This window comes from Mesoplodon bidens, assembly GCF_964165515.1.
Source record: "Mesoplodon bidens genome assembly, chromosome: 2".
Classification (NCBI taxonomy): domain Eukaryota; kingdom Metazoa; phylum Chordata; class Mammalia; order Artiodactyla; family Ziphiidae; genus Mesoplodon; species Mesoplodon bidens.
The window spans coordinates 6,213,516-6,232,097 of NC_138177.1; the positions used below are offsets into that span (position 1 = coordinate 6,213,516).

The 18,582-nt window shown below is 33.3% G+C and overlaps 1 protein-coding gene across 7 annotated transcripts in view; it reads left to right on the plus strand.

Moving 5' to 3' along the window:
* KCNT2 (potassium sodium-activated channel subfamily T member 2) overlaps positions 1–18,582 on the plus strand; it is a 354,137-nt gene that overhangs the window by 92,127 nt on the left and 243,428 nt on the right. For all 7 annotated transcript variants that reach the window (XM_081225686.1, XM_081225691.1, XM_081225687.1 and 4 more), the window contains 2 exons: positions 10,888–10,967; positions 13,185–13,284. In XM_081225686.1, the coding sequence (XP_081081812.1) occupies positions 10,888–10,967; positions 13,185–13,284 (180 nt within the window). The remainder of the gene's footprint in view (positions 1–10,887; positions 10,968–13,184; positions 13,285–18,582) is intronic.

Genomic DNA, 18,582 nt, shown 5'->3' on the forward strand with positions numbered 1-18,582 from the left:
AAATTATTTCTCACGTAGCACCCCAGAGTTCCTCTCACCCCCAGTTTTTATAAATATAACATATTTAAGAATTTTTTTGTATCCCCAGAATTAGTTTAGTTGTAATTTTTAGTTTGTGTAACACCTCATATTTTGCTATGGACACACTCTCATTTAATTCATTTATTCATTCTTTCCTTCATTTATTCATAATTTCTTTATATATATATATATATATATATATATATATATATATATATATATATATATATACACCTATGGATACTCAAAGAACTAATACTTTATTAATAACTTACAACTAGCTCTGCATTCCTCCACTCTCTTCCCTGCTCCCTCCTGGAGGTCATCACTCTCCTTATTTTGGCTTTGCTTTTCCTTTTAACAAATATAGTTTAACAGATGTTATGTGTATCCCTAAACAAGTTATTGTTTGGTTTTAGATACTCTTGAACTTGACAAAGTGGGCACCATGCTACATGTAGTCGTCTCAGACTTGCATCTTTCATTCAACATCTGGTTACCAAGATCCATTCATATTATTGCATACTTCATTAATTTTTACTGCAATACTCCATTGTAAAAATATACCAGATTTGCCTATTTCCCTGAAAGTGGATATTTGAGTTACTTCTGATTTTTCTCTGTGCTTTCATGAACAGTGTTTTTTGGAACATTCTTGTACATGCATCCTCATGCATGTGTGTAAGTTTCTCTCTGGCATTTATCTAGGAGTGGAATGGTTGAATTGTAAATATGTGAATATTCAATTTTATTAGATAACACCAAATTGTTTACAAAAGTGATTGCACCAATTTATACTCCATCCACAATTAAGAAATCCTTTGATTTACCTTCTCTCTCACATTTGGCATTACTATGCTTCTTGATTTTTTCCAATTAAATGGATATAAAATATTATCCCAATAGACTCTTTTTTTGCATTTTCCTGAGTAGTGATAAGGTTGAACATTTCCTCCTTGGTTTATTAGCCAATATAGTTCCTCTTATGTTAGATGCCATTTCACATCTTTTGGCTACATGTTTATTTTCTTAGTGATTTAGGAATTCTTTATATACTTTTGATTTTTAACTTTTACTGGTTTTGCATCCACATATCTTCTCCTAGTTGTGAGCTTGCTTTCCACTGCCTTTAAAATTTAAATTTAAAACTTATAAATTGAGCTGTGGGAATTTCCTGAGCCCATCAGTTATTTATTGGTTTATACTATGTTTCCAGGCAAAACCTCTTTTATAATTTTCTTTTTTTTCTTTTTCTATCTAAAGTACTGTTTGACTATTCAAATGTCAAAAAAAAGTATTTACCATTATTTTTTAATAAGAGTTTAAAAGTTTCCTTAATCTATGTAAAGGTGATTTAATCCATATGGTGTGAGATGGGGGTCCAATTTCATTTTTTTTCCTATTTGGATAACTATTTAAAAAATCAATTTATTGGAAGTTCCTCTTTTTCCTATTGACCTGTCATACTCTTTTTGTTACATAATAATATTCAGTATACGCATGAGTCAATTTCTTGACTGTTTTATTCCACTAATCAATTTTTCTTTCTCTGTGCGATACTTATAATCTTTTAGTTACTGTAGGAGCATAAGTCTTGATATCAGGTAGGGAAAATATCTACTCTTTATTCTTCTTCACAAATGTCTTATTTAGTTTAATCTTTCACCCTCTATAGAATCAGCTTATCAAGTTCCACAACATTGCCTATGTGAGTTTGATTGGAATTTTATAGAACCTTTGGTTTATTTTATAATATAAATACCAAATTGTTTTCCAAAGCATTTGGGACAACTTAAATTATGCCGGTAATTAATAAGAAGCCCTTATTAGAGGAGGTACTGTTAGAGTACAATTTTCAAAAGGTTAAAAGATCATATCCCTCATCCAAATATGAAATGAAAACTTGTCAAAACTTATATTCAACTCATTGATTAAGGAGGGAAACAGTACTAATTTAAAACTGGTCGAGTATTGAAGAAGCTAGGTGTTTCCAGGCAATGTCAAAATAAGGTGGTTGGGTTAGCAGCCCCACCTCCAGAAGTCCTATGGGGCCATGTGCATTAACCTTTGAAGCTTTCCCTTTTGTTGGGTGGAGATTCTTTGCGTGTCTACTTGACACAACTTTGCTTACTAAGATCTGTTCCTCCACAGTTGTAAAAATGCACAGAAAATACAAAGTCAAGGCCAGCATTTTATTAAAAGAACATCTAGTAATCTCTTTTGCCTACTTCCAACTTTTGGATAATTTTCCTGACAAAACTGACAGCAAATGTTTCTGTAGTGTAACAGTTTCACATTTTAACTGTATCATTGTCTACCTTCTTGGACAGTTTGGGGAAAAAGTATTGGGAAAGTACTCTGAGAGAAACTTATTTGACTGTTATAATAAGATGATAAACACATTTTTAGATTACTGCTATGTTATTTGTCATATACATAGGTTTAAATTGATTTGACATTTAGATATTATGTTATTTAGTAAAAATATAGACAATATATTTATTATTTATTAGAAAAATGCATGATTTTTTCTTATTTTTTTCATAATAAACCAACAAAACTAAAAATCCATTTATGTATATAAGAGAATTTTGAAAAAATGGTGCATTGTTAACATAGAGGAATATATAGAAGAGTACCATGCAGTGTTAAAAATGACAATCTAGGCCTGCATCTTCTATGATTGAGTAAAAATAATTACGTTATAAATAAGCAGATGTAGGATAATATCCTTTATACTGTTGTTTAAATAATTGATATGTCACCAGATGCTTATAAATGAAGTAAAACTAAGTTTATTTAAACTCCCTGAAGTTAGTAAGCATTAGCAATGCTTCAGAAGATGATGTTACAAGTAAGATATTTATTAGGATTTGGAATAAGGGCTCAAGTGGTGTCAGAGGGAATCTTTCATGGTGAAAAAGGATAAAGCACTTAGCATTGGCAGACACAGCAAAGTGAGGGTTTTGAACTCTTAATGAGTAATAAGTAACAAGACAATGCAAGTCTTAATGTCTTATAAATAAGTGATGTGTTTGCCTAGGTAAATGGACTGTTGTCCCCAATAAATTGATCTGTAGGAGTTTTCTGGAGTAAACAGTGAAGTTATTTATTGCCTTATATCCTCATTTTTCCTAAGCAAATATATCTTGGAGGAATCGATTACATCAAATTGGCATCAGTGATCCACAGTTTTTGTTTTTCACTTTATAAGTGTTTATTCTAGGAACATTTTTAAGCTACCAACATACCAGAAAAAAGTTATTTGCCATTGTCCAGTTGTTTGTCTCACGTAGAAAGTATCTTCTTTAATTTTCATAACCTGTTAATGGAAATAATATCCACATTTTACAGAGAATAAAAGTTAGGAAATCTGATAATCAGATGCATATCATCTGATTCCAAAGTCTGTGCTCTTATCCCTCTTAGCTCTTATACTACACTACAAAATAAACAAATAAATGAACATACCAACAAACTATTGTGGAGAAAAATTCAGTTTCTCTAGAAAACCCATTAGATTTATTGTAATATTTATTGAGTGAAATTCTATTTGTGACTGTTTCCTCCTCTTTCTCCAAATTGTGGGACCATGTCTTTAACTGTATTCAACCCAGTATGATTTATCTATTAAAATCATATATGTTACTTAAGTAAGAATATTAAGTAATAAAATAAATCCTAAAGAAATGTGTGTCCCCAGTGAGCTGTGCCTATTACTGATCTATGACTTTTGAGGTACAGAATGGGAAAGGGCTTGCAGAACTGATTTAAAATCTTATGACATTGGTGCAAAGAATTCAATAAAACTAAAAGGTGCTTCTTTCATTGCATATGGAAGTCTTTGTGTAATTTCCAGTTTCATACTAACAGCTAGTATCTGTTGACCATGCCCTGACTATTTGAGACCCAATATCTCCCTCCCCCCAAACACACACATTTCTTCCCAAACTGGGCTTTGCTATTTAATCATGCGGCCCATTCCTAGCAATCCTGGGCTGTGGGAGCATAGTTATATTTTTCCTTCAAGGCTTTAAAATGACTGGTGCAAGAGTCCAATCTGAGTTAGAAATTACATGGTGTCTTCTATCCTCTCCTTATCTTATATGCGTACAGAAAAAGCAAAGAGGATTTACATGTTGTAGTTGTTATGAGTTTTGATTGGGAGGCCGTTAGGCTTGTGGTGAGGCCATGCTACCTGTAGTCGTTATTATGTAAGCTTATCCGCCTTCCTGTGGCTAACAGTTTTATACTTTATGAACGTATGTTTACATTTATGCATGTTCATATATTTGTGTATATATGTATATATCTTTATACCCTGTATGCATATGTATATATACCTACTTGATCCAGACCTGCCCCCCACCATGCAGTTGGGCCAGGGTATGAAGAAGCAAAATCTCTTCACAATTTAAGGATAAAAAAGTGTATCTTTATACCTAAATAAAGCTAAATACTTATCCTAGATTTCTTTATATTTTGCTTCCTGTGCATAGGTTTAAGTTAAATTGGGATTGCTTAAATTTAATTATTTTTGGAAAAATGGGGAAGTACAGAGAGTAGGTCCTGAAAATGAACATTGACATGAGGACATGAGTTTTCAAACTGAAGAGAGACTTGAATAAAAAAGTACTCCTGGGTGGACTTCTAAATTGTTTTCCCATGGAAACCACAAATCTGTGTATTTCCAGCTACTAGCAAGCTGTGATTACCAAGGAGTGACAAAAGCATAAATGCTATTATTGAGGGGTATCAGCATTATCCAGAATGAAAGAAAATTGATGAGTGATTAGCACCCCAGGATCTTTCCTCATTACCATTACATCTATCTATCTATCTGTCTATCTATCTATCATCTATCATCACTATATAAAAATATATATCTATTTAAACACATATATATGTACATTTACTATATAAAAACATATATCTATGAAAACACATATATATGTGTATATATATGTATATATATATACATATGCATATAATAATAGCTGGTTTCCCTTTCTGAAAATGACATTATTTTTAAAATGCAGAGAATGCTATTGAAAGTCTCCAGAATTAATCTCTGCATCCTTATAAGATGTTACCAACTAAAAGAGGTGGGAAAGTTAGGCTTGCATAATTATGAAAAGATAAGATGGGCAAAAAGATATTGGGAAATGCTTTAGGAGGGACTCCAAAGTATTTAAAATGAGCTTATTTTTTGTGCATGTAGTAAAGATTGGAAGCCAGGTAGAAGGCCTTTGGAAGCACTTGAGCATGAACTGGTGAAACTAATTTTTTAAAATGAAAAATTAATGGTAGGCTTATTTTTTAATTTTTTTTACAAGGTTCCACTTGAATGGTAACTCTGTTAAATAATTTAGTTACCTGAAGTTAAGAGTGAATATTTGGAAATGGACAGGAACCTGGTTTAGAGCCAATAATCAAAGGGCAGTATTAAACAAACACTACTCAGTACCCCTGTGTGGGTTTGGTGTTTGCAGTGCTCTTTTGTAACTCTTTGCAGGCGACCTAGAACTCTCCTAATAATGAAGAACTAACTTGATGAGGAGGCAGGAAGCAAGAAGTAGTAATAGAAAGACCAGTGTCCCAATTCTGTCTCAGTTCTAGCTATACGTTTGGACAAGTCGCTAAAATTATATGAATTAAAGTTTTTTCTCTACAAAATAAAGTTGATGGTGACCTTACCCAAGTCATAGCAACACTGTAAAAATTAAGTCAATTAACAGTAGTGGATTTTTTTCTAAATGTTCATTAAATCATGGGGAGATGGTGCAAATAAACAAACACATCCAAATTAATAAAACTGAAAAGAAAAACTGCAGGAAATGATCGTTAATCACAAGGTAGACCAAGTTGGAATAAGAGCTTACGAGGATTCAGCTCACCACAAACCCAAGTTTTGCATCCTCAAAATAGTTATAACCTAAGGAAAGGAAGATGACTTTATCTATTCCACTACACTATCGACTCAGAGTCCTTAAGGTTTGTACCAAAGAAAGAACTGGGGACCTTCATTCAGGCATTGAACAGGAATAGGTCCCTAATAGGTCTCAAGTAACTTAAGAGATACTTAAGACATAAGAATGAACAATATGGTCCCCAACCTCATGGAGCTTACAGTCTAATGGACTTACTTCATATGACTAAGAAGTGCTACTGTCACCATCATAAAGTATGATTGGAAGGGAAGAACACCAGTTAGACCAGAAAGTCCAGGTAGATATTGCCTTGTTTGAATGAGTGTAATAATAGAAAAACTGGTACCTGGACTCCATGACCAATATCACAGCGTCAGAGGAAGGCAGAAGGGAAAAGCACCAAGTGGACACAGAGGAAGAATTTTCGTTTGGTAATGATCTGTATGTAGCATAATTTCCAAAAGAAAATCTCTGCAAAACTTTGGCACCCTAAACAGAGTCCAAGGCATTATTAGAACAAAACAAACAACAAAACAAAACAAAACAAAAAAACCAAAAAACTGTTTCTGAAAGAATGGTGCACTGACAACCTGGGTCAGAATTATTTTTGGTATTTTAAAGAAAGTAAACAAGAATTTTAAGACTGAAACGAGGAAATTGCCTTTTAACAAGATCCTGCATAATTTTTATGCTAAATTCAAGTAACCAGAGCAATGGAAAATGGGAAAAAAATAAAACATTTAAATCAGTATTAAGGCAGTTGATACTGTTAAGACAAATTGATGATGGTTATACAAAAAATCTCTATATACTTAAAATTGTTCCAGAGAATAAAATATCTGGAAAGTTTTTCAGTCTGTATTTGAAGATATTAGAATAATCTAAAGGTAATAGCACATCAAACTTAGTTATGAGCATGGAAGAAAAGCTCCTAAAATATAGGAAAACGAATCCAGCAGTAAATTACATGAATAGTTCACTATTACAAAAACAACTTATTCCACAATTGAAAAAAATAATTGCCTAATAGAAAAACTATTAAAATAATTTACCAAATCAATAAATCAAGAGAAAAACAAAAATGTACCATCAACTAATAGATTCAACACAGGTTTTTTTTTTAACATCAACATTCATTCATTCCTGTTATGAGTTTTAGTAAAACATAAGTATTTATTGCAATCTCATGGTCAACAATATAATTACTGCTAAAGCACTCGAAGCCTTCTAAGAATGCACACCATGGTTATTTGGTTATTCTTTTTTTCATCAAAAAGTTCTAGTCAATGTAATAAGACTAGAACAATAAAATGGGAATACAAATATTGGAGATTTCCAGATGACATGATTGTCTGCCTAGAAAATTCAGAAAATAAACCTGAACAATATCACTGCCTATGAGAGAGTTCAACATGGTAGTCAATTACAGTATCAAAAACAAAAGTTAAAGGTTGGAACAAAACACTTTTATAATAGCAAACAAAATTATAGGATCTGCCCAAATAAAAAAAGAAAACATTGTTGACCAACATAAAAATAATGTTATTAACGAATGGTAACATATGTCAGTAAGAACAGATATGGCCTAATAAGGATTGCAACTCCACTTTATTTCTTATTAAATACACCCATTTCCACTATTATATTGGGATAAATGTGACAAAATGATCTTAATTTTATTTTGAGTATAAACATGTGGAAAAATGACATTTTAAGGAGTGATGAGGACAGATTTTCCCTGATGTATTGTTCAAAACCATATAGTTTGAGTCCACTAAAATGACCTCCTGGATGGAGGTAAATTCAGATAAAGTTAGATGGGAGGAGACAGGCCATAAAAGAGGAAGGAAGGAAGAGACGAAGGAAAGAGGAAGATCAGAAGAGAGGAAGGAAGGAAGGAGGGAAGGAAAGGAGGAAGGAAGGAAGGAAAGGCACATTTAAATCTGGAAAGGGAAAAGCACATTTAAATCTGGAAAGGGAAAAACTAAAATCATGAAAAAAATTGGGAAAGATAAAAAGTAAACACTGTCCTAAATCCCTGAGTACTAGAGAACTTTATGGTGCTGGAGAGTTCCTGAAAGTGTACAGTACACTAAATGGCCTTGATTCCCAAAGAGTTGCCGTTGGATAAAATAAAAGAAAAATCCACTCCATATTATAAATAGTAAACCCAAAGGACATTTTTTTGTACCTGATAGAAGACATGGGTCAAAAAGCATTTTGATTATTTTTTGTTTGTTTTTTTTTCATTTTAGCTTTGAAAAGCATTTGTATAAATTTATGCTTTAATATCATCCATGGTCCTCAGTGATATTGACTTGGAGAGATCGCTAGATTAATTAAGAGCTTTGGGCTTCCCTGGAGGCCCAGTGGTTAAGAATCTGCCTGGGCCAATACAGGGGACACGGGTTCGAGCCCTAGTCCGGGAAGATCCCACATGCAGTGGGGCAACTAAGCCCGTGCGCCACCACTACTGGACCTGTGCTCTAGAGCCTGCAAGTCACAACTGCTGAGCCCATGTGCCACAACTACTGAGCCCATGCACCTAGAGCCTGTGTTCCACAACAAGAGAAGCCACCACAATGAGAAGCCCACGCACCACAATGAAGATTAGCCCACGCTTGCCACAACTAGAGAAAGCCAGCATGCAGCAACAAAGATCCAACACAGCCAATAAAATAAAATAAAATAAAATACTTAAAAAAAGAAAGTTTTACTTCACACGATATTATAATTAAAATGGAATTTTGAAGTCATTTAATGAGAGACCTCACACTATGCACAATTGCTTTTACCTCAGGAAAAAAATCCAGTCACTTGCAAGCTCTTATCTAGTCTTTGGCACATTTATATGGATTGGCGAGTTCTCCACTTTATAATGATGGCCATTTCAAAATCGGGTAATATCATTCATAATCTCATATTTTTCTATAATTAATCTTATACAATAGAGCATCATATTATGAATCATCTCATTTTAATAGTGATGGTCACTTCAGTATTTAAAGACAGCCATTTTGTTAGTGTGTATTCTTCATATTTAGATTAAACATTTCTAGTTCCTTAAACTTGTCATCCAATGAAATACTTTCCAGATCCCTCATTTTTTTGCTTCAGGCTTTAGATGATCTCATTTTAGTTGAAAAATTCACCTCTATTATATACCCAGTACTGTACTCCTGATATTAACTGAAGAATGGACTCATATTTTTATAAATTTGATAATTCTAGGAAGCAAATCTACATGACCTTTGCTTTATTACTTGTGTAGTAGCCATATGTCCTCTCTAATTTGCTTTTGTATCCATAGCAAATATGAACTAATTTAGCTTGATGTCAGTGTTACAGTTGCTTTATTTAAAATAAAGTCATTTTCATTTGATAAACAAGGGAAACAGAGCCAATCATGGCTTTCCAAGATACTAGTGGGGTTGTGAGACTGCATGTGTGTGCATGTACTTTTATAGAATGTGAGTGTGAAAGTTTGCATATATGTGAAGTGGTGTGTGCATGCATACAGGCATGCATATAGAGGTGTTCTGCTAGAAGATATTGTTGCAATTTTCATGGCTTCTTGCTAAAGAAATTAACAAGTAAAGAGAATCATGATTTATGTGTAGATTTTTGTGATTTTACATATAAAGTAAAAAAGAGGACAGTAAATGACAAAATGACGCAAAGAAAAGAAAAAAATGTTTATGGGTGAGGATATTTTCTTTAGGAATAAGAGAAAAAGAGCAATTCAAGTCTTCTAGAAGGTATAACAGATAAAACTTGCTTTGCAATTGATAACAAAAGCTCTTTTGTTTTTATGGCCTAAGAGATTGCTTTTAAAATATTAATGGATCTTCTTGAACATGCAGCTTAGAATTTAGGAGTGAAATATTTCTGTAGTACATGTCATTTATTTTTTCTCCAGTTTTATCTCTTTTGTGTACTCCTGCAAAACAAAAAAACAAAAAACTATCTCATTTATATAGATTACATTATCAAAATTTTGTCACATAAGGAAAAATGAAATTATGTCTGTTGTTTGTGTAAGCATTAAAATGTTTTCTTATTTTTTTTGGAATCCTAACCTATAATAAATATGTTTGAGACTATTTATTTAACTAAGAAAATTTCAGATGATGATTATTCACAAGTCAGCATGCACTGAACACAATGTTTCTTTTCACTCAGTATTTTGAAAATATTATTTAAGCCCTATCACATAAGAGAAGTTTGCTAGAATTTAGGGAGAAAGTAAATGCATTTATTAGAATGCTATTATATTTTAGAATGTTGGTATCAGTTTATACAAGATTAAATGTAGAATATCCAGTCCCTTAATTGATTTGTCTGGTTTGCAACTTCTCTATGGTGACTTTAACATTCCACTTGAACTACCACTCCTTTGTTGATCCATATATATTTTAATATGAGCTAGATAAATAAAAAGGTAAAATGTTCCATACGTGTTGTCACAAATAGTCTCAAGATAAAGTGAAGACTTGCTAAAAATAGATTTTCAGGCCCAGTCCCTTAAGTTTCAGATACAGTAGATCTGGAGTGGTTAGTTCAACCTGAATTTTTTAAGCATGCAGTTGATTCTGATGACAGGAAAAAGAATTAGGAAAACCCTCATGAAAAATTATTCCAAAAACACATATGAAAGACTTTTGCATTATTGCTGTTTGAAATCACCCATACCACTCATCATATCCACTGATACAAATAATCAAATCAACTACATATGATATTTGAACTGACTATATCTTTAAAATTTGAAAGTGACTGCTTCTCTCAAAAATAAAAAAATCAGCATTTTACTCAATTCTCCTTTTCTGTGGTGGGGATTCACTCAAAGTATACAATGTATCACATCAAATAATTTATTTTTATTTTCTTATATATTAGTCTTTAGATTAATTATGTTTTTATTTTTTGTTTGCAGGGTGCAAGTTGAATTTTATATGAATGAAAACACATTTAAAGAGAGACTAAAGTTATTTTTTATCAAAAACCAGAGATCAAGTAAGTCTTTCATTTTATTCCCCTGTCTATATATTTGTATATATGTTTACCTTAAAAAATTCCAGCTTTGCAATCCTTTTGCAAAATATCTTTTATAGAGAGAAGTAAAATTGATAGTCTTACCTGCCAGGCATTAAAGCTTAGAAAACAATAGATGTTACATCTGGTGGTGTCAAGTCAAGGTTTCTTGACTATTTTACTTCTCAAAATCCCACATCAGTAAGTAGACTTCTGAGTGGACCATTTGGATTGGTAGGAACATTGAGGAAAATCATTTAAGTGAGGGTTCCATAGTTTAACTGGGAGGGATACCAAAACTTGTTGTGAGAAGACTCTGGTGATTCCAAGTGACCATAATGGGGAATACTTTTCTAGTTTAGTGATTTAGTAGGGAAGAGTTTCCCCATCACACCTAATTACAAGAAACATGTAGGGTGTTCCGAAAGGTACAGATTACTAGCATCCTCCCCGGGAGATTTAAAAGCAGGAAGTATAGAGCTAAGCTCAGCATATAACATCCCAGGGATCCTTATCATCAAAAAGAAACCTGGGAAACATTGGAACTTCAAGGAGGCAGGAAATTAGCATAGCCACTGACCTCCTAAGCCTGTTCAGGGTTGAAGTGCCAGTCATACTTGTCTCTCCCTAGTACCATGTACTTTGAAAAAGCCATAAATAATGAACCAATATGCAGTTTTTTCATGTGATTACTGCTTAAGATGTCAAGAAGCATTGGAGAGGTCTACATTAGATTGGGGTAGACTTTGCTCTCTTTGAATTTTGACCTCTGAATCCTCCTGGGGCGGTCTAAAGTAAGTTGTGCTTCTATAGTGTTCATAGAAACTTGAGTTGTGATCAGTTACCCAAATACTGACTCCAGGGAATATTTCAGTCTGTAAGGCACACAGGCTAGAGAACCTTAATGGCTGGTTAGTTTTAGGATTAGGCTAATAATAACTAATGCTTCTCTAATCCAGTTGTTTTGAATTCCCAATGTGGTCCCACCAATAAATGTTACCTGGAGAGGCCACATCATTTGCATAGAAGGTTTTCTTTATTTTAAAATTAATTTTACTAAAAATTTTCTTTCTCCAGGCCAGAAGGAATAGATGTATTATTTGAATACTTCAACAACAGCCAGCTTTGACTAAGCTGTCATTTGAGGAGATCAGTTCTATAAACCCAGGGCAATTTCATTAAGTTTAGAAGACTTTATAAAGAAGCTAACCCATAAGTACCTAGCATTTTAGTAGGAAAACCCAGGAAAAATTGCACAATTAATAAGCATTAACCTTTTACTGTTAAGAAATGTTACCTCAGGTACACTCACTTATAGCAGAGTAAAAACAAAATGACATTTCATTTCCAGATTTTATTGAGAATTAATTTTAGGAAGACCTCAAAATTTTATTCACAATCTGTGAATCAGTTACCACCTGATAATTGCAGGAAAGGTAATGCTTCTATTAATCAGACTTTAAACACACTTTGCTTAATATTAATTACTCTTCTTCATCATCAAGTATTATAGGCTGCATAACTGTGAATGACACAAAGATACATACATGGCAGTCTTAATTCCCACAAAAAAATTTTTAAGATTTCACTGGTATTTAAACCTAAAGTAAAGAGTTGGTGGAGTCTCAAAAATGTGTCTGCATATGTGTGTGTGTGTGTGTGTGTGTGCTTCTGTATTTCCCAACATATGCTATTAGGATTTCTCTATAATTATATAATTACTAATTAACTGTATAATACACAATTATTTACATGATTATAATTTCTCTACAATCAAACCTACAAGGTGCTCAGAAGATACAAGATTTATAACTTATCCTGTGAATTTGTAAGCAGCTAGATTTTCTGGTTAGTTAAAATTTATTCCAAAATTCATGGATCTATAAAATGCTTAAACTTCTAAGCATATTTGAACCAGTCTTGATTGGACATGATTTTTGTGGCTTCTGAATGCTCAAATGTAGATTTACTCTTAGGGTATAATATTCACTGTCATTTGCGGTTCATACATTCTGTCATTCTCATTTTTTGTTTCAATATTTAGACACCTAGAACTTCAGAGTGGGTAAGCAATTATGATATTGTAGATTCTAAACACAATTTGAGTGCTGTACTTAAAGCTGGTAGTTTTGACAATTCTTTTTAGTCTTTTGTGGACTGAGTTCAAATGAAAATCCAATTTTTGTTGTTTGTTTAAAGGTCTAAGAATACGTCTGTTCAATTTTTCTCTCAAATTATTAAGCTGCTTTTTGTACATAATCCGAGTGCTACTAGAAAACCCTTCACAAGGAAATGAATGGTAAGGTATCTTTATCTGATTTTCTACAATATTCTTTTGATTAGTTTAAATTGTATTATAAGTTTTGAGGTAAAACTGGTAAAAATAACATTATATTAGTTTCAGGTGTACAACATAATAATTTGATCTTTGTATACAAGAGAAAGAGATCACCACCATAAGTCTAGTTACCATACGTCACCATACAATCCATCCCCTTTACCCATTTTACCCCATCCTCTTCCTTTTCCTCTGTAACCAACAATCTATGAGTTTTGTTTTGTTAGCATGTTTTGTTTTTTTTATGTTCTACATATAAGTGAAATCATGTGGTATTTGTCTTTCTCTGTCTGACTTATTTTTCTTAGCATAATGGCCTCTAGGTCCAACCATGTTGTCACAAATGTCAAGATTTCCTTCTTTTTATGGCTGAATAACACATTTCATTGTGGGTGTGTATATATACATACATACCACAACTTCTTTATTCATATATCCATCAAAAAACACTTAGGTTGTTTCCATATCTTAGCTATTGTGAACACTACTGCAATGAACATAGGGGTGTGTGTTTATCTTTTTGAATTAGAGTTTTGGGAGATTTTTATGGGATAAATACCCAGAAGTAGAATAGCTGGATTATATGGTAGTTTTATTTTTAATTTTTTGAGGAACCACCATACTGTTTTCCATAGTGGTTGCACCAACTTACATTCTCACCAATAGTGTAAGAAAATTTCCTTTTCTCTGAAACCTCTTCAACATTTTTTATTTCTTTTCTTTTTAATTATGGCCATTCTAACAGGTGGGAGGTGATATCTCATTGTGATTTTGATTTGCATTTTCCTAATAATTAGTAATGTTGAGAACATTTTCATGTACCAGTTGGACATCTGTATGTCTTCTTTGGAAAAATGTCTATCTGGATCCTATGACCATTTTTATTCCTTTTTTTTTTTTTTTTTTTTTGCTGTCGATTTGAATACGTTCTTTAATATTTAGAGTATTAACTCCTTATCAGATATATGATTTGCAAATATTTTTCCCATTTTAGGTTGCCTTTTTATTTTATTGATGGTATCCTTTCCTGTGCAGAAGCTTTTTAGTATGAAATAGTCCCACTTGTTTATTTTTGTTTTTGTTGCCTTTGCTTTTGGTGTCAGATTCAAACCATCATCACCAAGGCCTAGGTCAAGGGACTTACCAACTATGTTTTCTGCTAGGAGTCTTAAGGTTTCAGGTCTTACATTCAAGTCTTTAATCCATTTTGGATTAATTTTTATGTATTGTGTAAGAGAGTGGTCTACTTTCTTTTTTTTTTTTTTACATTTTATTGGAGTATAATTGCTTTACAATGGTGTGTTAGTTTCTGCTTTATAACAAAGTGAATCAGTTATACATATACATATGTCCCCAGATCTCTTCCCTCTTGCATCTCTCTCCTTTCCCACCCTCCCTATCCCACCCGTCTAGGTGGACACAAAGCACTGAGATGATCTCCCTGTGCTATGCGGCTGCTTCCCACTAGCTATCTATTTTACATTTGGTAGTGTATATATGTCCATGCCACTCTCTCACCTTGACACAGCTTACCCTTCCCCCTCCTCATATCCTCAAGTCCATTCTCTAGTAGGTAGGCATCTTTATTCCCGTCTTACCCCTAGGTTCTTCATGACATTTTTTTCCCCTTAAATTCCATATATATGTGTTAGCATACAGTATTCGTCTTTCTCTTTCTGACTTACTTCACTCTGTATGTCAGACTCTAGGTCTATCCACCTCATTACAAATAGCTCAATTTCATTTCTTTTTATGGCTGAGTAATATTCCATTGTATATATGTGCCACATATTCTTTATCCATTCATCCGATGATGGACACTTAGGTGGTTTCCATCTCTGGGCTATTGTAAATAGAGCTGCAATGAACATTTTGGTACATGACTATTTTTGAATTATGGTTTTCTCAGGGTATATACCCAGTAGTGGGATTGCTGGGTCATATGGTAGTTCTATTTGTAGTTTTTTAAGGAACCTCCATACTGTTCTCCATAGTGGCTGTACCAATTCACATTCCCACCAGCAGTGCAAGAGTGTTCCCTTTTCTCCACAACCTCTCCAGCATTTATTGTTTGTAGATTTTTTGATGATGGCCATTCTGACTGGTGTGAGATGATATCTCATTGTAGTTTTGAGTTGCATTTCTCTAATGATTAATGATGTTGAGCATTTTTTCATGTGTTTGTTGGCAGTCCGTATATCTTCTTTGGAGAAATGTCTATTTAAGTCTTCTGCCCATTTTTGGATTGGGCTGTTTGTTGTTTTGTTATTGAGCTGCATGAGCTGGTTGTAAATTTTGGAGATTAATCCTTTGTCAGTTGCTTCATTTGCAAATATTTTTTCCCATTCTGAGGGTTGCCTTTTGGTCTTCTTTATGGTTTCCTTTGTTGTGCAAAAGCTTTGCAGTTTCATTAGGTCCATTTGTTTATTTTTCTTTTTATTTCTATTTCTCTAGGAGGTGGGTCAAAAAGGATCTTGCTGTGATTTATGTCATAGAGTGTTCTGCCTATGTTTTCCTCTAAGAGTTTGATAGTGTCTGGCCTTACATTTAGGTCTTTAATCCATTTTGAGCTTATTTTTGTGTATGGTGTTAGGGAGTGATCTAATCTCATACTTTTACATGTATCTGTCCAGTTTTCCCAGAACCACTTATTGAAGAGACTGTCCTTTCTCCACTGTACATTCCTGCCTCCTTTATCAAAGATAAGGTGACCATATGTGCGTGGGTTTATCTCTGGGCTTTCTATCCTGTTCCATTGATCTATCTTTCTGTTTTTGTGCCAATACCATACTGGCTTGATTACTGTAGCTTTGTAGTGTAGTCTGAAGTCAGGGAGCCTGATTCCTCCAGCTCCGTTTTTCGTTCTGAAGATTGCTTTGGCTACTCAGAGTCTTTTGTGTTTCCATACACATTGTGAAATTTTTTGTTCTAGTTCTGAGAAAAATGCCAGTGGTAGTTTGATAGGGATTGCATTGAATCTGTTGATTGCTTTGGGTAATAGAGTAATTTTCACAATGTTATTTCTTCCAATCCAAGAACATGGTCTATCTCTCCAACTATTTGTATCATGTTTAATTTCTTTCATCAGTGTCTTATAATTTTCTGCATACAGGTCTTTTGTCTCCTTAGGTAGGTTTATTTCAAATATTTTATTTTTTTGTTGCAATGGTAAATGGGAGTGTTTTCTTGATTTCAGTTTCAGATATTTTATCATTAGTGTATAGGAATGCCAGAGATTTCTGTGCATTAATTTTGTATCCTGCTACTTTACCAAATTCATTAATTAGCTCTAGTCATTTTCTGGTAACATCTTTAGGATTCTCTATGTATAGTATCATGTCATCTGCAAACAGTGACAGCTTTACTTCTTCTTTTCCAATTTGGATTCCTTTTATTTCCTTTTCTTCTCTGATTGCTGTGGCTAAAACTTCCAAAACTATGTAGAATAAGAGTTGTGAGAGTGGGCAACCTTGTCTTGTTCCTGATCTTAGTGGAAATGGTTTCAGTTTTTCACCATTGAGGACGATGTTGGCTGTGGGTTTGTCATATATGGCCTTTATTATGTTGAGGAAAGTTCCCTCTATGCCTACTTTCTGCAGGGTTTTTATCATAAATGGGTGTTGAATTTTGTCGAAAGCTTTCTCTGCATCTATTGAGATGACCATACGGTTTTTCTCCTTCAGTTTGTTAATATGGTGTATCACATTGATTGATTTGCTTATATTGAAGAATCCTTGCATTAATAGAATAAACCCCTCTTGATTATGGTGTATGATCCTTTTAATGTGCTTTTGGATTCTGTTTGCTAATATTTTGTTGAGGGTTTTTGCATCTATGTTCATCAGTGATATTGGCCTGTAGTTTTATTTTTTTGTGACATCCTTGTCTGCTTTTGGTATCAGATGATGGTGGCCTCGTAGAATGAGTTTGGGAGTGTTCCTCCCTCTGCTATATTTTGGAAGAGTTTGAGAAGGATAGGTGTTAGCTCTTCTCTAAATGTTTGATAGAATTAGCCTGTGAAGTCATCTGGTCCTGGGCTTTTGTTTGTTGGAAGATTTTTAATCACAGTTTCAATTTCAGTGCTTGTGATTGGTATGTTCATATTTTCTATTTCTTCCTGACTCAGTCTTGGCATGTTGTGCATTTCTAAGAATTTGTCCATTTCTTCCACGTTGTCCATTTTATTGGCATAGAGTTGCTTGTAGTAATCTCTCATGATCTTTTGTATTTCTGCAGTGTCAGTTGTTACTTCTCCTTTTTCAATTCTAATTCTATTGATTTGCATCTTCTCCCCTTTTTTCTTGATGAATCTGGCTAATGGTTTATCAATTTTGTTTATCTTCTCAAAGAACTGGCTTTTAGTTTTATTGATCTTTACTATCGTTTCCTTCATTTCTTTTTCATTTATTTCTGAGCTGATCTTTATGATTTCTTTCCTTCTGCTAACTTTGGGTTTTTTTTTTGTTGTTGTTGTTCTTTCTCTAATTGCTTTAGGTGTAAGTTTAGGTTGTATATTTGAGATATTTCTTCTCTCTTATGGTAGTACTCTATTGCTATAAACTTCCCTCTTAGAACTGCTTTTGCTGCATCCCATAGGTTTTTGGTCATTGTGTTTTCATTGTCATTTGTTTCTAGGTATTTTTTGATTTCCTCCTTGATTTCTTCAGTGATCTCTTGGTTATGAAGTAGTGTATTGTTTAGCCTCCTTGCGTTTGTATTTTTTACAGATTTTTTCCTGTAATTTATATCCAGTCTCATAGTGTTGTGGTCAGAAAAGATGCTTGATATGATTTCAATTTTCTTAAATTTGCCAAGGCTTGATTTGTGACCCAAGATATGATCTATCCTGGAGAATGTTCCATGAGCACTTGAGAAGAATGTGTATTCTGTTGTTTTTGGATGGAATGTCCTATAAATGTAAATTAAGTCCTCTTGTTTAATGTATCATTTAAAGCTTTGTTTCCTTATTTATTTTCATTTGGATGATCTGTCCATTGGTGAAAGTGGGGTGTTAAAGTCCCCTATTATGATTGTGTTACTGTTGATTTCCCCTTTTATGGCTGTTAGTGTTTGCCTTATATATTGAGGTGCTCCTATGTTGGGTGCATAAATATTTACAATTGTTATATCTTCTTGGATTGATCTCTTGATCATTTGTAGTTTCATTCTTTGTCTCTTGTAAAAGTTTTTGTTTTAAAGTCTATTTTGTCTGATATGAGAATTACTACTCCTGCTTTCTTTTCCTTCCCCTCACTTTCA